We start from the raw sequence: 20,572 nt of genomic DNA on the forward strand, positions 1-20,572 counted from the left end.
AGAAAGGTGATTAGGAAAAGGGGTTCTTTTACTAGAACAGCATAAATAAATATTATACATCCCTGCCTAAAACATCTAAAATCCATGGGTAATGTTATTTTGTGTAAGAGTAACAAAACAACTAGAAATCTTAGCAAAGTAGATTGATAAAATAGGCAAGTAAATCTCAAGCCCCCTATTCCTGCAGTGTGTGTTTCTCTGACTCTGCAGTGTGTGTTCCTCTGCAACTGCAGTAGGCATCTTCAGTACTGCAGATATTGGTTTTGTGGTATGCAGATGCAAGGCATACACTGTGGAGACACATAACACTGTGGAGACACATAACAGGCACATGCTTTAGCCCCAGATTTCTTCCTTGACTGTAGGGTGTGCCCGGACACAATGGTATGCCAGGACCGCCTGGAGTGCCAGGAGAGCTGGTAGGTACACAGTGCTGGTGTGCTTCCGCTGTGTGTCAGTGTCACGCTCTCTAAATGTCCTCCCAACCCATGTTGCACAGAGGCAGGAGAGCAGCTGTGATACATGCACACATAGCCTCCTCTCCCTCCTTTTGGTGTCCTACCTTGTCAATTTGCTTTGCAGGGTCACTGTGCTGTTCTGTGTGTCCTGCCTTGTAAGCAAACATAGGAAATTAGCTCAAATCCCCATTTAATAATCTTCTCGTCTTTCTCTTCTAGGGACCCCTGGCTGCAGAAAGCAACATTGATATCCTGAAGGTGAGGATGTCATAGGGAGAAACATAAAGGATTATGTGACCAGAAAGAAGGTTTCACTGATCTAGTCACCTGGTTGTAGTGTTTGTGTGTTAAGTGGGAAACCCTTAAGACATTGGTCAAAACATTTTAAGAAGGGTGAATTAGTCTGATATCCACCTGCTTCATACAGAATATTTGTGGGGACTGTGCCAGTGGGCAGAACACTCACCCACCCCCCATCGCAATGAAAGGACAGAAGGGAGAGCAAGGCCTACCTGGGATTCCTGGAACAGAGGACTGTGAGAGGGTATGGAGCCACTTCAAAAAGAGAGGATGAATGGTTATGTATAACAGTTTAATGTGTTTGTGTTGCTATGGCTGAGGTCTGAATGACAGTTGCATATGGCTACAGAATGAAGGGTAATTACACCCTGGATAGATTGCATGACATTAAAGTACAACTGACAAGTGTGGTTGGTGGCATATTGTAAGCAGGGATCCTTAATTAAAAAATTTATGAGGAAATGGTGAACTGTAAATAGGGCCTTAACTTAAGGCAATGTATCAATTGATAGCTAAACAATAGGGTAAACAGAATCAACCTAAAGATTTTCAGCCATTACTAAACAACCTCTGGTTTGATGCCAAGGAGGCTACAATTACTAGTTAAGCTGCATCACCAGAATGGTTGCATCCGGAAAAACTAGCTCTGCAATGGTCATTCTCATCTGTTTGTCGTTACTGCTGGTTTGTACATTATGGGATTATCCGTTGGTATACACCACTGATGGCTCTAATGCTGCAATGAGCTATGCCAGGGACACACTATGATGTTTGTAAATTTATATACTAACTAATTTTCTTCATTTTCAGTGCCGACCTGAAAAAGAGGATGAAGTGGTAAGTAGCTTACACAATCAATGAACCCACTCAAACTGCTGTTTAATATATAGCCAAAAGATGAGCCTGCCTAACTCTCCACTTCCATTTCCACTTAAAGGGTAATTTACCTTACAACCAATTACTATCTTTCTTTTCAGGGAGATGAGCCTGATCATGGCTGTGCAGGTGGGCCAGGGCAACCTGGGGCCCCAGGATTACCAGGACATGATGTAAGAACAAGGGTTGACATTGAGTTTAAAACAATGCTACATGCAAACAAGCACACTATATTCTGCCCATGACTGGATGTCATTGACAAGCATTTCAAAATATCTTTGTTTACCTGCAGGGACTACCTGGTCCACGAGGACCCCCTGGACTTCCAGGAGCTTCGGTAAGTGTTTTTAAATCCTTCCCCTTTCATTTGATGCTTGGCATCATACCTAACCAAAGAACATCAAAATTAATTACAATTATGGCAAATCACTAGCACAGGTAAAGGGTCTTAGCCTCCACAATAAAAGACCAGTTGTCTTAACTTAAAAGCTTTCTCTTACTAAACCTAAGCCCACCATGTTAACCTTGCATCAGTGGTGGTGGTGCATTCAAATGTTCTGAACCTGCCTTCTTGCTGGACCCACTGGAGTATGTGTTACTAATGTATTACTTATGCAGGTGTTCTCAACAATTGAGAACCCCAATAATTTAATTTTAATTGAGGTTTCTTTATAAAAAAAAAAACATGTTTAAAGTGCAGTTCAAATTGGCATGTTTTTCCAATAATGTAATGTTGCTTCCCAGAATTCTAGCATAATTGCAGAAGCACACTAGGGGGGCGCATTCATGAAACCACGATTTTTTGCAATTAAAAGCACAATTGGAAATAATTCGGAGTAACGATAATTTCTGATGTGCGAAAATTATTTTCTTGGTCATATGAAAATACTGTGGTTGCAATCCGAAAGTCACGAAATGTTTGTATCCGAATGAACGTAAATGGCGTGAAAACCTTTCTGGCTTTGAAACTTCAATGTATGATTTTGGAAGCGTCCCATAGGACTTGAATGAATTTTGAAATGGTTGTAGTCTTTGCGAAAAAGACTTTTTTTGTGGTCATTACCAAAAGTTCTAAAAATGAAAAAAAAAAAATTTTCTGAAAAAAAAAATTGTGGTTTAATGAATGGGCCCCTAGGTGATTCTGAAGTATATCTTGTAGTGTATTACTCTACTGTATAATTCTCCTTCCTCTTTTAGGAACAGTTCTATTTTCACAAGTAACATAACTAAATTCTTGCTTAGAGAAAATGATGATTATTATCTTGGTGGCATTCTATCTTTTAATGTGAATAGAACTATTTCTTCAGTTGATTAGAAGCCCATCGCCTCTCATTCAAGCTAAGATCATACTGAGCAATAACTAGTTATGTTACTAATGCACAAAGAAGATAGATGGAGATGGAAACAGGATTCTCCTGTTTATCCTTTTATTAGAAGCAGCTCTTTGATTGTGACAACCCATATTTTTTCCCCTCAGGGGCCCCCAGGTTTTCCAGGCACTCTTGGCACCCCCGGACTACCTGTAAGAATACACCCCACCCCCCATCTGCTCGCTTTTGCTCCCCCACAGTGATTCCCCAACCTTTTGTGCCCCATAACTTCACTTATTCTTGCCAGTAAACTCTCCTCTTGTGCCACAACCACTGTGACCAAATTGTCAACCCCCCTCTTGTGTGCCAACAGTCTGATCTAATCTGACACTTTTGTACCTTTTGTCCAGAAAGCTTCCACATCTAAAACAACCTATGTGCCTTCTTTTATTTACAACATTACAACATTTTTTCTTTCCTGGGATGGAACAACAAAAAAAAAATGTAATTCCATTTCATTCAGTGCATGGACAGAGCCAACAAAACAATGAGTCATTTTCCACAATACTATGTTTTCATAGTAAATAGGAAATTATTTCTAATACCCGAGGTTCAGTCATGTGTGTGCCCTAATATTTCTCCTGGTGCAGGGGACAGATGTTTGCCAGTGGGGGGTTGCAAAAACTTTTTTGTCTAACATCTGGAGTGTGGACTTTGCTAGGGGAAACAAATTTCAGGTGACAGGTGCCCTTTAACTTGTAAGGAATACAAAATAGTAAAGGATTGTTTTGCTAACATAATAGATGAATACTATTTAATTTACAACAGGTACAAGATACTGTCTCATTATTACAACTAAAAATCAATTAAAAATGAAGAATTGTTGTTTTAAATAAGATACTGTAGCATATGGCATATGCATGATATACAGATGAACTATTGCATATGTAAGATAGATAACTGTGATATGTGGAATATACGCAAGTAACGGCACATGTTTTGTAGAGGAAACAGGGATCTTACATCACTTACAGGACACAATCACCTGAAAATATTCTGCAATTGTGGCTGTAAGATGCTTATTGTATCATAAGCCTAGAAGTTCCTGTAAACGACAACGGGGAAGCCATGTGAGTTTCCAGTCAGTTTCCAAAAAATATGGGTGCAAAATCCTTCTGTGCTGTTCCCTTATATATATCCATATAATACATGTTAGTTACATTATACTGATAGGACAAATGCAATAATAGAAACATACCATAGAAACAACAGAAGAACTTAAAAGCAGAGCAAATACGCAGACAAAGATTGACCCCACACATAGATAACTAATAGGAAGTTATAAAAATATAGATAGAATAGAAAAAGAGATTACTAGACTTTCTGGTAGAAAGAACTGATAAAACCCATCTTCCTTTTCCCATCTTCAACCTTTTCCAAAAAGTAATATTAATTCACAAGTCATCACGTTGGCACTTGCTGTTTGTTATGTGAGCTACCCCCTTGGTGTCCTGGTTTATATTTGATGTTCCAAACATGGTCTTCTTTGCCTCTTCCACCAGTGTTGCTTTTGTCCTTGGTGACTGGATCTTCTCCCTGCCCACACTGTGGCACCTCCTAACATACTGAGTCTCAGGGGTTTGTATCAAGCAGAGAGCTAGCAAGAGCATTTTCAACTAGATTTTGTGAGCTCAGATTCTGTCCTGGCACAGAGAGTGAAAATTTTAATCCAGCCACGCATTAAAATGACTGTGCATGTGGCTTAAGAAAACTTGTAGATATTTGCACATTAACAAAACTGTGGTGTGATTCATTTAGCTGAGATGACATAGGATGAACCTTTTGTTGATACACTGTATAATAATTTGCTACTCGTTTGTAGGAGAAGAACGCATATGTTTTATTTTTAAAGCATACTGTCATGATTTTATTGGTATACATTTTATTTCTAAATTACACTGTTTACATAGCAGATAATTCACTCTACCATTTAAAATGTTATTTTTGAACCAACAAATAGATTTTTTTTAGTTGTAATATTGGTGTGTAGGCAGCCATCTCAGTGCATTGTGCCCGAGTTTCAGATGGAGCCAGTGCAACACATTAGAATCGCTTTCACATAACCTATTGTTTCTCCTATTCCTATGTAACTGGAGGAGTCCCAAGCCGGACTTGGATTTCTTACATTAGTTGCTATTCTGATATCTACTGGGAGCTGCTATCTTGCTACCTTCCCATTGTTCTGCTGATCAGCTGCTGGGAGGGGGTGATATCACTCCAACTTGCAGCTCAGCAGTAAAGTGTGACTGAAGTTTATGAGAGCACAGGTCACATGGTTGTGGACCCTGGGAAATGAAGAATATGGCTAGCCCCATGAATAAAATATTAAAAATTTCTGTTTCAATGCAGAATTCTACTAGAGACGCTCTATGAACTTATTTGTTTTGAAAAAAAACATGTTTTCCCATGAGAGTATTCCTTTATGGCTGTGGCAGATGGGGAGACTAATCACCCGCAACAAATCTCCCTTGTCGCGGGCGACTAGTCTCCCCGAAATACCATCCCACCGGCGAGTATGTAAATCTCCGGTGGGATGGCATACGCGGTGCTGCGTTTTCCCCAAAATCGCAGAAGTTGCCTTGAGAGGACGACTAGTCTCCCCATCTGCCACAGCCCTTAAGGTTAAAGGAACAGTAACACCAAAAAATTAAAATGCTTTAAAGTAATTAAAATGTAATGTAATGTTGCCCTGCACTGGTAAAAGTTGTGTGCCTGCTTCAGAAAGATTACAATGGTTTATATAAATATGCTGCTGTGTAGCCATGGGGGCAGCCATTCAAGCTGGAAAAAAGGAGAAAAGGCACAGGTTACATAGCAGATAAGCTTTGTAGAATACAATGGCGATCTACACAGCGTATTTGTTATCTGATTTGTAACCTGTGCCCTTTCTCCTTTTTTCTCCTTCTCCCTATGGCTACACAACAGCTTTGTTTATATAAACTATATTACGGTTTCAGAAGCAAATACTCAGCTTTTACCAGTGCAGGGCAATAATACATAATAAATGAATTAAATGGATACACTTTAATTTTTTGGTGTTACTGTTCCTTTAAGGGCAATGATGGTGAGATTTGTTGCATGCATTAAAAATTCCCTACTATGGCTGACAAATTCCCCAAAAATGCCTTTCCCTTCATTAACACTGTAATTGCTGCAAGCAAATTACGTTACTAGTGGCTGCTTAATCATGTGAAAATGCAAAAGCAGGCATATCCCCATGATTAATGTTTTGGGCATAGGAAAAGAAAGAGAAATAGGTAAGAGTGATTTTAAAGACCATTAAACTTCCAACAAGTTATAGTGTTACATCAGGTATAAAACTAGCTTTAATCCATAATACAGTACATGGTAGATACACATCACATAGCAACAGCTTCTCCTACAAGTGGACAATACTGAGTAGCAAAATTGCAAATACTCTTCAAATTTATTAAGGCTAAGTGAATCATGCGCATGGTGGCTTTCACATCAAAATTTTCAAGCATAAATGCTGGATTCCATTCATGCTAAAATTGAGAACCAAAAGAACTGATTTTGACTGTAGCCTGATACACATCCCTCCATCCTTTTGACACTTTAACTGGTGTTTTTCACTGTACAAAGAAATACCTATGTCCCTAACTTTTCACAGTAGTAAAGGTAAACTATCATTTTCTTTTATTTTTTTAACTGATCATGTTCAACTTCTTACTTTCATGATAGTTAAAAGTTTATGGAGGAATAAATACTTAAAATAAATTTTCTTGGTTTAGAAACACTAAAACACCTCCATTAAGCATAAAACACTACTATAAACTTAACAATAATTTGACTTAACTAAGGTATAATGATAGTTTTCCTTTAGCTCACTCTACCATTTGCCCTCACCATGTGTTGTTTTACAGTAACTTAATGGGCAGAAAGTATTGGTTCTCTAACCTCACTGGATTTAAAACTGCTTTTTGTGTCTGCTACTCTTGGGATTCATGCAAACATCACCACATTTCATCTGGAGCACTGACCTTAAAATGCTATAATCACATACAGCATGGAAAGGTCTCTTTCTATGTGTCCTGTGAGTTCTAAGCTGTTTCTATGGTAAAAAAAAATCTTGAATGCCCTCAGTTGTCAATACACCAAATTGATGTGTTATTAGAAAATGGAGTTCTCAGCCATCAGACAAGTAAACTAGAGGGACTCTACTTTTCGGACAGGTAATGGGCTGAGGAACTCCACCATGCTCTGAACTTGGGGATTGCACTCCAAAACATATGGGAGTATGGAGTTCATGCCCCAAGAAAAATATTATCCAAGTCTAACAAATTCCTTTCATGTTTGAAGGGTATGCAGGGAGAAAGAGGACCACCAGGGCCACATGGAGAAAAAGGGGAATTGGTAAGACAACCTTACGTATAATTTGCTATGAGCAAGAACTACCTGTTGTGATCAATAATAAAGTGAAAACAAAACACAACCTGTGATGTACAGTACATTATACAAATCTGTTTAATGGACACTATCCTAAGGATAGTGAGCACCGATGAAATATCAAACCAGCCAGATGTCGGTTGGGCAGGCCTGTCTTTAGTGCCCATACACAGGCTGATAAGCTGCTGAATTGGTCCAAGGGACCAATATCAGCAGCTAGAATCGGCCCATGTATGGCCACCTTAAACCTGGTATTAACTAAACTAATGGTTCTGGTTCAGAAATAGCAAGTGGAAGTCATAAGTACAATGATGTATAAATGTGTATATCAATAATGCAAAAATACAACAAAAGCAAACCACCACCCTCCAGTCAGAGGTTCAGATCTAGAAGCTACAGTAGATGCACAGAGAAGGTGACTTTCAAAATGCATTTTACTTGCAATTTGCATTTCAATGAATTTAAGTATTCAGTGTTTTTTATTTCTAATAATCACCATTAACAAAACAGCTGGTACTTTTGAATACCTTAATTTCATATACCATTTGGGTTGTAATAATGATTCTCATTTGATCATATATTGTGTAGTTACTAAATCTTATCATACAAAGTGGGCAGCATAAAGTAGTTCTTGTGTTTTAATACCATCTTGAATGTCATCCTCGACGTCATCCTCACAAAAAAGTAATGAATGTCCAGATAAATGGACATTTTATTCAGAGTACTTCCCAATAGCTGCTAGAAGATATACAAATATACTTTTGTTTTTTTTATAAAGGGACCACCTGGACTTCCAGGTTATCCTGGAACTATGGGATCTCCAGGCCTTCCAGTAAGTATGGCATATTAAGGGTTGTGTTCAATGGCTGTTTCAGGGTAAATTCTGTAGTCTCTAGTTTGTTGAGTCTAAAGGTATGGCATTTCTGTATCTCTGTTAAAGGGTAGCAAAGGAGAGCGTGGCTACCATGGACCTGCTGGAGAGAAAGGAGAGTCGGTAAGAGATGGAGGGGCATACTGAGGATAGAATCTGTGCTGACCATGGGGGCAGGAAGGTTAAAAGATACAGACCAAAAAACTGGTGTTAAACATGTAAACTGTCAGTCAATGATTTAATACTCACCTATGATATGTATGTATTTATGTGTGAAAAGAAACACAATTACTGTACTATGCGTGTACCATAATGACTAGTGCATCTGATTTATTGTAGTAGAACATAAACAGATTGCAGAAATTTATTCTAAACATTACTAAAATGGCAGGTAAATTAGCATAAAATATACTATGGTATTTGAATGAATATCTCTATGTTTTTTTAAATGATATTCAACAATAAAAATCATAATTTAGAATTGTTTGTGAGAAAATCTAATATTTAACTGCAGCTGACATGTAATTTCATGATTTGGTAAAGTTTAAAAGGAAAACTGTATTCTTATTGTATTTTATGGTTGCACAAGGTTATTCCATTCAGCCGAATATCTACCAGGAGATTCCTATTTAACTAAGTCTGAGTTTCTTGATTCCTTAGGGTCCTCCTGGTATTCCGGGTGTTCCTGGTCCTGCTGGCCCTGCTGTAAGTTTACATTCTCATACTATTTATGTAGTACTTGTGATTTCTTCTTCCTGACAATTTCAGCTATCTTTTTAGGGACCAAGAGGTGAACGAGGAACTTCAGGGAGCTTCGGAGAAAAAGGTGACCAGGTAAGTCAACACATGTGTTGATATGTTCTACTCTCTAGCTGTAAAGGACATTTGTTAAGTAAACGGTGTACCTCTAAAGACCCTATAAAAACACAAGTTGTTTGCAACTCCTAACAGGGTTGCATCACTAAACACATCACAAAAAATTCTTTATATAAAGGACAAGTTTATATTAGAGTTTTTTTTTAGGCCAAACAGAAAACATAGACTAAAACCTGTAACATACTATTGCCTTTTTCTGGAATATGATCATGTTGCCATACAGTGAAATGATGAACCCTGAGGGTTTAGGCCATTCAAGTAAAGAATCAAAATACTTAGTGCTCTTATGTCACCTTCAGAATGCAGACATGAACCTGTAGGAGATGTATTGCCTAGTACTGTTCAGTTATACAATGAATAATAAATAATACACATATAAATACACACACAATGCACTGCTATGCTTTGCTATATAAATGTTCTATATAATATATATTATTGATGGCTTAGGCTCACACCCATCAAAACTACAACCTGGGTGCAGAAGTATAATACAAAATTCCAAAAAATGCCAATGCGCACTAGGAATTTTAGCCAATATATATGTATATATATATATTTATATTTATTTATAAATAAGTATATTTTGGCTAAAATTACTGGTGGGCATCAGCATTTTTTGGAATTTTATATATGTTCTGTATATATAACATTTTCTGGGAACTAGGTCCATTGCAATTTTCAGCACCAAGCCTACTGAGGCCTTTAATCCAACACTGATTTAAAGTGTTATCAGCAAACCATTTTGAAATCTACAAAGAATATCTATTTTATGAAGTAATCAGTAAAATATTTAGCGATTATGCTCTGACAATCAAGAAGATACCTTCCAAATTGCTGATGGATTTAGTACTGTTTTATGTCTGATAGTGTCCAAATGACTTGTAAAGTAGTTCAGTTAACATCACATCATTCCAAATGATGTTTATAGCGCTATTGCTCAACATAAGAGCTTAGTTAATATCTGTATTGCTTCTTTTTAGCCACTGGAAAAAATACACCATGCAAAATTGGGCTATTTATTTGAATTCAAAATGCACTTATGACTGCTAATTCATGTGCATACGCAGCATACACAGCCTTAGCTTCCAACTTTGACACCACATTCTAATAAGTAAAATGACATCTGATTTTAGCAATTAGATTATGCAGAGTACTTTTACCCCATGTTTAGATTCTATACATACTAAAATGTCTGGAATTAAGAGCTTTTGAGTGTTAGGATAATTTCAGACAAGGTGATAATACACTCTCCTCCACTCAGCCATGTCTCTGCACAGACAGGGACTATGCAGAGGAAATATTGCCAGAGAAAATGCATAGTTTCTCTTTTTCACTCCAATACCCTTCCCATATGTTTGCATACAGGCCATCATTGTGCCTTTCAGTGCAGATACACGGTAGAGTGGACATTATTATTATTCAAAAAATGGAATATGAATATTATAGTGGCAGAGCAGAAGGATAAGTAATACAACATAGCAATACCAATTAAATTGTAGTCTCACTGAGAATAGTTTTTGGCCGCTGGGATCAGTGACCCCCTTTTGAAAGCTGGAAAGAGTCAAAAGAAAAAGGCAAATAATTCAAAACATTTTTTAAAAAGAAGACCATTTGAAGATTAGGTCATTCTATAACACAGTAAAAGTTAAATTAAAGGTGAACCATTCCAGTAATTTGATCTGAGGAATTTAAAGAAATCTGAAGTAGCCTTCAGTTTGCCACAGAATGTGTGCATATATTTGTATGGGTCTTGGGTATAGGGCATTCAGAGCGTTAAATGTATGGTCCTCTTACATATTTAAATCATATGCACCCTTAGCGCCTCTTCTTATATGTAAACCTAGCCACACTGGGGAACGTTTCTCCATAACAGAGATTCACTGTTTTGTTTGCATTAATTGACATTTTTAGCAATTGTGAAATCTGAGGCCATTTTCATGCAAAAATGAAGGCCATCACACTTCCCCCTTAATTAACAAATGCTCTAACTGGACAAAAGCCAGGTAGCAAAATCAGTAAAGAAAAATGAATGTGTCTTTGCCTTCAGTGTCTGTTTTGGGCTGAGTTATTTCTGATCTGAAAAAGAGTAAAAAAAAAATGTAAACATTCATAAATACTCCATGTAATAGCTTTAATAGCGTTAACATTGTAATAGGTTTTGTTGTCCTTGTTATCCATCTATAATTACTTTATAATTGCTACTAAGTTATATCTGCCATGCCAAACAACCTTTTTAAATAACAAAAACCCCTGTCATGTGTTTTAATTTCGTGGCACGACTTTTCTTAGAATTCACAAATGGAAATTAAAAGCGTTCTTTGAAAGCCTGCTATAATGGTCCACTATTCTATAAGCTCCCCACGATTGTTGTAGATTTAGATTTGGAAATCTAGAAACTGGAAAATGATTATACTATTGTGTTAGCATAACCTGGTAGGTGCTTTGCTTGTAGTGAAAATGTGTATTTCAATGCCCTTAGCATTATATGCTTTAATATTTGTAACTGGAATTAATTTATTTATTGTATCAACCACCCCTTTATTGTTTCAGTTTAATAGTATGCTTTAATTAACTAACTGTTCTCCACAGATTACTAATGATACCAGCTGAAAAATGTTTCCAATAAATACTATAGTCAAACTTTTGTGCTTTAAGGCCAAATTTCTGGTATTATTGGGATGGAGACCAAATCATCTAGGTCAGTGCTGTCCAACTGGCGGCCCGCGGCGGCCCCCCTCTGTGCGGCCCCCACCTGTCTGGCTGCTTTGATGGCTTACTCTTGTGTAAGCTTTAAATCGTATCAGTACTGTGATTAACTGCCCCCCTGCATGGTTCTCACCTCAGATTCAGGCTCCAATCAGGCTGTATTGTTTAAATATGTAATCCCCTGTGTTGTTGACACCTTTTAATCTCTGCATTGTTCACCCCTGCAGTGTTCACACCTCAGGCTCAGGCTGTAATCACCCCCATTGTTCCCCTGTTCACACCTCAGAGCAGGAGGAGCAGTAGAAACCCACAAATAATCCCTGCACACTACAAAAAGAACATATACTGTGGTGGTACTGCAATTAAAATGTTTTTTAATATATAGTTATTGTGCAGACTGTAGGAGCAGTGCCAGCATTCACTGTATGCTGCCTGTGTGTCCCATACACACAGGCAGCATAGGGCAGGCAGAGTATGGCACACACAGGCAGGGTAGGGCAGGCAGAGTTTGGCACACACAGGCAGGGTAGGGCAGGCAAGTATGGCACACACAGGCAGCATAGGGCAGGCAGAGTATGGCACACACAGGCAGGGTAGGGCAGGCAGAGTATGGCACACACAGGCAGGGTAGAGCAGGCAGAGTATGGTACACACAGGCAGGGTAGGGCAGGCAGAGTATGGCACACACAGGCAGCATAGGGCAGGCAGAGTGTGGCACACACAGGCAGGGTAGGGCAGGCAGAGTATGGCACAAACAGGCCAAGTATGGCACATACCAGCCAAGAATGGCACACACAGTCAAAGTATGGCACATACCAGCCAAGAATGGCACACACAGTCAAAGTATGGCACACGCAGGCAGGGTAGGGAAGGCAGAGTATGGCACACACAGGCAGGGTAGGGAAGGCAGAGTATGGCACACACAGGTAGGGTAGGGAAGGCAGAGTATGGCACACGCAGGCAGGGTAGGGAAGGCAGAGTGTGGCACACACAGGAAGGGTAGGGAAGGCAGAGTATGGCACACACAGGCAGGGTAGGGCAGGCAGTGTATGGCAGGTTTTTGCTGTACTACAACCATTAATATGGGTATGGTAATGTGATATTTACATAACTGAGAACAACCACTGCAGGTGAAAACTTCAGAAAAATAACAGTAAAAATTGAAATAAATAATTGAAATTAAATAATGATTAAACTGCCTTGTCTAATTAGGTTATGGTATTCAATTTCCTTAATAATTTTATCCAGTGATACATAGGGATGTTGAATTCAGAGGGTGATTATTTGAACTTGGTTGGAATGTATTCATAAATGGAAATGCGCTTTTTATTTTGTTGAGATTTTATGACATGGCAGCATTTATGGCAATGTTGGTTATTCTTTTTTGGTCTTTTGAACTGGCTTTGGAGATACAGGCAATAATAGGCAGAGAAAGGCAAGATGTGACTGTGTGAATGGAGTACACAGACCTGTGCATGTCTCATCACTGCTTGCATTAGATGCACCTAAAGGAGTGGTGTGTAGGTGTTCCTTTGTACAACCCCTAGCTTGCATGTCATTTACATGCACAAGCTAGGTGGTGCTAGCAGGCACATAGTGCATATATTAACTGTACAAGATACATAGGTGAAGTGGCCACATTGGAAATTTGCATCATCAGTCTATATATATTTCAAGCAGAAATTGTTGCCCCAGGCTCAGCATAGTTACATAGTTACATAGTTACATAGTTACATAGGGTTGAAAAAAGACCATTGTCCATCAAGTTCAACCCATCCGAGTAAACCCAGCACACAACCTATACTAACCAATCTATACACTCACATACATAAACTATATATATACAACCAGTAATACTAACTGTAGATATTAGTATCACAATAGCCTTGGATATTCTGCTTGTTCAAAAACTCATCCAGGCCCCTCTTAAAGGCATTAACAGAGTCTGCCATTACCACATCACTAGGAAGGGCATTCCACAGCCTCACTGCCCTCACCGTGAAAAACCACCTACGCTGCTTTAAATGGAAGCTCCGTTCCTCTAATCTAAAGAGGTGACCTCTGGTGCGCTGATTGTTTTTATGGGAAAAAAGAACATCCCCCAACTGCCTATAATCCCCTCTAATGTACTTGTACAGAGTAATCATGTCCCCTCGCAAGCGCCTCTTTTCCAGAGAAAACAACCCCAACCTCGACAGTCTAACCTCATAGCTTAAATCTTCCATCCCCTTTACCAGTTTAGTTGCACGTCTCTGCACTCTCTCCAGCTCATTAATATCCTTCTTAAGGACTGGAGCCCAAAACTGCACTGCATACTCAAGGTGAGGCCTTACCAGGGACCTATAAAGCGGCAAAAATATGTTCTCATCCCTTGAGTCAATGCCCTTTTTTATACAAGACAGCACTTTATTTGCTGTAGTAGCCACAGAATGACACTGCCTGGAATTAGACAACTTGTGATCTACAAAAACCCCTAGATCCTTCTCCATTAAGGATGCCCCCAACACACTACCATTCAGTAGATAGTTTGCGTTTATATTATTCCTACCAAAGTGCATAACTTTGCACTTGTCAACATTGAACCTCATTTTCCAGTTTGCTGCCCAGTTTTCCAATTTTGTCAAATCGCTCTGCAAAGCGGCAGCATCCTGCATGGAACTTATAGTTTTGCACAATTTAGTGTCATCAGCAAAAATAGAAACAGTACTCTCTATGCCCACCTCCAGGTCATTAATAAACAAGTTAAAAAGCAAAGGACCAAGGACTGACCCCTGCGGTACTCCACTAACCACACTGGCCCAATTAGAAAATGTTCCATTTACCACCACTCTTTGTACTCTATCCTTCAGCCAGTTTTCTATCCAATTACAAATATTATGTTCTAGGCCAATATTCCTCAATTTGATCATTAACCTTCTGTGCGGTACTGTATCAAACGCTTTAGCAAAATCTAAGTAGATGACATCAACTGCCATTCCAGCATCAAGGTTCCTGCTCACCTCCTCATAAAAGGCAACTAAATTAGTCTGGCAAGATCTGTTACGCATAAAACCATGCTGGCACAAACTAATAGTATTGTGAACTGCAATGTATTCAACTATCCTATCCCTTATTACCCCTTCCAAAAGCTTTCCTACTACTGATGTCAGACTAACAGGCCTATAGTTTTCAGGCTGAGAACGAGATCCCTTTTTAAATAACGGCACCACATTAGCAATCCGCCAGTCTCTCGGCACCATGCCAAACCTCAACGAATCCTGAAAAATTATGTGAAGAGGCTTGGCAATCACAGCACTCAGCTCATTTAATACCCTGGGATGAATCCCATCCGGTCCTGGACCTTTGTTTACCTTTACATGTTCAAGTCTCTTTTGAATTTCCTCCTGAGTGACCCACGCGCCAGTAGCTAAATTACTAGCACTGGGTATATTAAAAGGGAAGCCTTCATTATCTGGCTCCTCAGATGTATAGACAGATGAAAAATAAGAGTTCAAAATTTCAGCTTTTTCCCCGTTCTCATCAACCAACGTACCTCCCCGTGATAATAAAGTTCCCACCCCTTCTTGCTTCATTTTTTTACTATTCACATAATTAAAAAATAATTTTGGATTCTTTTTACTCCTAGCTGCAATATCCCTTTCCATCTCTATTTTAGCTTGCCTGATAGCTTTTTTGCATGCTTTATTTGCTTCCTTGTACCTGATGAAAGTTTCCGCTGTCCCAGCTAACTTGAATGCTTTAAAAGCACGTTTTTTATTACCAACCTCGACCTTAACTCTTTTATTCAGCCATAAGGGTTTTGCTTTGCGATGCCTCTCCTTGCTTACAAGGGGAATATACTGTTGTGTATACCTGCAAAGCAATGTTTTAAAGATGTTCCATTTTCCTTCTGTGTCTAACCCCATGAAAAGCCTTTCCCAGTTGACACATTGCAGAGATGCCCTTAAACTGGCAAAGTCTGCACGTCTAAAATTGAGCGTTTTAGTTACTCCCTTATAGAGCTGTCTCTGTAGCATTATCTCAAAGGAGACCATGTTGTGATCACTGTTCCCCAAATGCTCACCCACACAAATGTTAGAGATAAGTTCAGTATTATTAGATATTACCAGGTCCAAAATAGACTCATTCCGAGTAGGTTCTTGAACCACCTGAAATAAAAAGTTGTCATTTAGCATATTTACAAACCTACTAGCTTTTTCTGACTTAGCCACCCCATTACTCCAGTCAATGTCCGGATAATTAAAGTCCCCCATAATAACAACTTGACCCAATTTTGAAGCCTCCTCCATTTGCAAAAGTAGCTGGGCCTCATCCCCCTCATCTATACGGGGTGGTTTATAGCATACACCAATGATCATTTTCTTTGTGACCTTCAGCCCTACTGAAATTTCTACCCAAAGAGATTCAACGTTTTCATTGGTAATGTCTTTATTACATGGCTTTAAATCTGACTTTACATAAAGACAAACCCCTCCACCCTTTTTAATCCCTCTGTCCCTCCTAAAAAGCGTATACCCATTTAAATTCACTGCCCAGTCGCATTTTTCATCCCACCAGGTCTCAGTGATACCAATTAAGTCATAATTTTCAATACATGCAATAGCCTGCAGCTCCCCTATTTTTCCCGACAAGCTACGCGCATTAGCCAGCATGCAGCGGAGATTACTACTTCTTCCTCTACAGCTTACATTAGCTAAAGGACAGTTAGAGCTAAGGTGAAAATTAGTCTGTTTCCCTTGTAACAATGGAAGCTCCTTATCTGATAAACTATATGCCCCCCTCACTCCTCCCCCACAACCCTTTACTGGTCCCACTGCCCCATCTACACTAGCTCTCCCATAAGAATCTAGCTTACCAACCCCCCCCTTGTCTAGTTTAAACACTCCTCCAGCCTCTTAACCATTCTCTCCCCTAGCACAGTAGACCCCCTTCCATTGAGGTGCAATCCGTCAGGGCTGTATAGATTGTACCCCAAAGAAAAGTCAGCCCAGTGCTCTAGGAACCCAAACCCTTCCTTCCTACACCAAGACTTTAGCCACGCATTTAGCTCCCTAAGCTCCCGCTGTCTCCCTAAACTAGCACGCGGCACCGGCAAAATTTCCGAAAAAATGACATTGGAGGACCTTTGCTTAATTTTAGAGCCTAGATCCCTGAACTCACTCTTTAAGGTCCCCCACCTACCGTTCATTTTGTCGTTAGTACCGATATGTACCAAGACAGCCGGGTCATGCCCAGCCCCTCCCAATAATGTGTCGACCCGATCAACCACATGCCGAACCCTGGCACCAGGAAGACAGCAAACTGTCCGGTTGAAGCGATCCGCTCGACAGATTACCCTGTCCACTTTCCTAATGATTGAATCCCCTATAACCACCATCTGTTTAGGCCTAGCTCTGCTCTCCTCCCCACCACTACTAGAGAAACTGGTCTCCCGGCTGTTAGAGAGATCAGCCTCATCTAGAACCGCCAGTCCAGAGTTCACACTCCCATCTTCTTCACACAATCTGGCAAATCTGTTGGGATGCGCAAACCCTGGAGCAGCCTCCCTTTTTCTTTTCCCCACACTCGATTTTCTAACTGTCACCCAGCTTACTGCCCTATCATCCTTAGCATGTAAGCTGATATGTCTTTATGGGAGATTCTTGCACCCCTTAAGGTGGCCATACACGCACCGATAATATCGTACAAAACCTCGTTTCGTACGATATTCGGTGCGTGTATGGTATGTCAGCGAGTTGACCAATATCGCAGGAAGCTGCTGATATTGTCCGACTTGCCGATCGGACCAGTTTGAAAATTTTGATCGGGCGCCATAGAAGGCGCCTGACCAAAATCTCCCTTCAGCGCTGAATCGGCAGAAGGAAGTAGAAATCCTATTGTTTCTACCTCCTTACCTGCCGATTCAGCCCTGAATGGTGTGTGGCGGATCTGACGATGTTTTGTGCGACTGATGGTCGCACGAAACATCGTCAGATCGCCACGTGTATGGCCAGGTTTAGAGCCCTCTAATCTTCTGCATTCATAACCCATTCATGTAAAACTAGGGTGGCAAACTTGTTGTTTTTACTGGCCTGGTCAGAATTGGTTAGAATGTATTTAAGATTAATCACATAGAAGTTTGTTTACAAATGCAAACCAAAACAGCTAGGGTGCTCCTCTCCTCCTTGACATTTACAAATATTAGTATAGTCCCTCTCCACTGCATGATTCCATTTTGAATTTTGATTTTCTATTTTTGCATTCTTATTGATCTCTCTCGGTAATGGTACAAAGTAAATGTGTGATATTGTTCCAGATTTCAAAAGCATGTGAAAGGGTTTTATCTTTATATCAATTATATGCAAAAACAAAGATAAGTATTTCTATTGAATGATGTAGCATTTCATGCCATAAAACATTATCTGGCCTACTGCCTCTCAAACTGTTCCAAAAACAGTTTAACAAAAATGTGTCCACTTGGAAGCATCTTATAGATCTTTTCTGTTATTTTAACTGAGTTAAGTCATGTCATTCCATGTGTGTGCTTTAAGTGTTCTATAATAACATCAGCAAAGTTTACTCCACTCAAATATGCATAGCAACATATTTGCTGACAATATTCTAACACATGTAAAAGCTAATTGCTGATTTTGGCTGTTAAAGCCTAATTGAATTGGCAAGGGGAGGAAAACATATTTTTCATTCTTACCCTCCTGTGTCGTTTGGACTATCAATAAGAACAGTTCCTGCTTTCATGTCAATAAGTTACTCTTTACCTTCTTGCACTTTACAGGGATTTTCAGGACCCCCAGGTTTCCCAGGACCTGCGGTGAGTATCACTTAGGACAGCAGGGTAGGAAAGTACTATTCTGATGACAATCTGTAGTCTATGATTTGCCTTATAGGCAGCTCAACATCCGCATTTCAGCACTGTATTATTTAGGCTTACCTCTCCTGCATCTCTGTATAAATAAGCAGCCCACTACAAAAAAGGTTAGTTCAGATCACTAATGAAAGGATTATAAATTTAGATGCTGCTTTCTACAAGTATTGGGTACGGTATGTGGTGCTTTCCTGGTGTATAGACTAGAGCTAAACAGCTTAGCTTAAAATATTCTCAAAATATACATTTTCCATTACTGGGAACTGTGACTAACTTTCTGACTTGAACTTTTTATATGGTGCATAACAAAAGTGGTGTAAAGGTGATACCTTTATTGGTTAACAAGGATGATAATCACAGCATGCTTTCAGAACATTTCAACTCCTTCTCCAAGACTGATTACCAATTATATTACAAAATAAATAAAGTTAAAGTTATACATACATACAAAGTCACGGGAAGTTGCCTGCAGGAGGAAACTTTGCAAGACTTCAGGAAAAACTAATCAACACATATCCCTTTCCACTGGTGGAAAGGCATTTCAGAGAGTTAGTTGCCCACAGTAGCAGAGGGTGACTAATCTCTCTGTGAGGTGTTAACTTAATGAAAGCAGCAGGGCAAAGTTACATTTATGTAATTCATTGAGGGTCAGTTATCTAACAGATGAATGAATTAAGGTTGATTTTCTGGTTTGGGTAATGATTGACTGCAAGCTAAGGCCTGGACATCTTTACTTTCTAACATTACTAAATATTAACTTTAAGGTTTAATTCTGTCCCTTTTTGGGAATCTATGACAATTCTTTCTTTCAGGGACCTCCAGGTTTTCCTGGAAAGACAGGGTCTCCTGGACCACCTGGGCCTACTGCTGAAAAGGTAGATATACTTAATATGAATTCTATATAACAATGAGTTACATGGAGTGATTGATAAATTTCAAGAATGCTTAAAGATTGCTTACATTCTAACATGGTAGACCGAAGAAAAATAATAGAAATATGAAAAATATTTAGGTAGACAGACAGACAGATAGATAGATAGATAGATAGATATGAATAACAAATAAAGAACGTCAAAAATAAGGTATACATTATTTTAAAATAAGAGGTTTATAAAGCAATCACAATTTATAACATTTTGTAACACTATCATAGCTGTTTCTCCAAAACAGAAGTTAAAAACTAGCTTGAAATTTGAAAATAAAACTCCCAATGACATCTACAGAAACTTATCGTGCTTTTTTTTTTTTTTTTTTAAATCAAGCTTTTGAATTCATGATTTTTCATGCACAAAAATCAAATTGCAGTATAAACGCATGTTAGAATGTTAATAAATCTGCATTTTAGTGGCTCACAGCTTGGATATTTTGTTTTCTTTATCGTAGGGTTCAGAAGGATTACGTGGTTCTCCGGGACAACCTGGCTCATCAGGCCCACCAGGACCTCCTGGATTACAGGTAAAGGGTCTTTTGATGCCAAGATTTACATGGAAGAACATAACACATTTTACACAATACATTTTCACCCTCTCTGTGACACTTCAGGGGCCGCCTGGGATTGAAGGACTGGACGGGAAGGATGGGAAACCAGGACTGAGGGTGAGTATCAAATATGTGTAGGGTGAACTACTGTTTACTGGGACTGATGCCAGATTTTATCAGATCCGTTCTTAAGATGTGAGTGTAGATAATAAGTGAGGAAGCTTTGGTGTTTGTTAATAAAGACTGAAATAGTAAAAGCATCTATTTTATCTTCCAACCTATTGCAATGGTTTAGAACCAAACTTCTTTTTCCAAACAAAATTTTACTGAAACATGTTTTGATCATGAAAAACAACTGCTTGCT

At 39.1% G+C, this 20,572-nt stretch overlaps 1 protein-coding gene across 7 annotated transcripts in view; it reads left to right on the top strand.

Annotated features, from left to right (window-relative positions):
* The window catches only part of col16a1 (collagen, type XVI, alpha 1), a 97,333-nt gene that overhangs the window by 65,053 nt on the left and 11,708 nt on the right, over positions 1-20,572 (top strand). For 2 of the 7 annotated variants that reach the window (XM_031896915.1, XM_031896917.1), the window contains 16 exons: positions 366-419; positions 678-716; positions 886-1,002; positions 1,569-1,595; positions 1,736-1,807; positions 1,927-1,971; positions 3,112-3,156; positions 7,325-7,378; positions 8,190-8,243; positions 8,352-8,405; positions 8,943-8,987; positions 9,063-9,116; positions 18,640-18,675; positions 19,542-19,604; positions 20,113-20,184; positions 20,272-20,325. In XM_031896915.1, coding sequence (XP_031752775.1) covers positions 366-419; positions 678-716; positions 886-1,002; positions 1,569-1,595; positions 1,736-1,807; positions 1,927-1,971; positions 3,112-3,156; positions 7,325-7,378; positions 8,190-8,243; positions 8,352-8,405; positions 8,943-8,987; positions 9,063-9,116; positions 18,640-18,675; positions 19,542-19,604; positions 20,113-20,184; positions 20,272-20,325 — 885 coding nt within the window. The remainder of the gene's footprint in view (positions 1-365; positions 420-677; positions 717-885; positions 1,003-1,568; positions 1,596-1,735; positions 1,808-1,926; positions 1,972-3,111; positions 3,157-7,324; positions 7,379-8,189; positions 8,244-8,351; positions 8,406-8,942; positions 8,988-9,062; positions 9,117-18,639; positions 18,676-19,541; positions 19,605-20,112; positions 20,185-20,271; positions 20,326-20,572) is intronic. The other 5 variants (XM_018091581.2, XM_018091583.2, XM_031896916.1 and 2 more) reach the window with 4 other exon arrangements.

This window comes from Xenopus tropicalis, chromosome 2 (genome assembly GCF_000004195.4).
Source record: "Xenopus tropicalis strain Nigerian chromosome 2, UCB_Xtro_10.0, whole genome shotgun sequence".
Taxonomy (NCBI): domain Eukaryota; kingdom Metazoa; phylum Chordata; class Amphibia; order Anura; family Pipidae; genus Xenopus; species Xenopus tropicalis.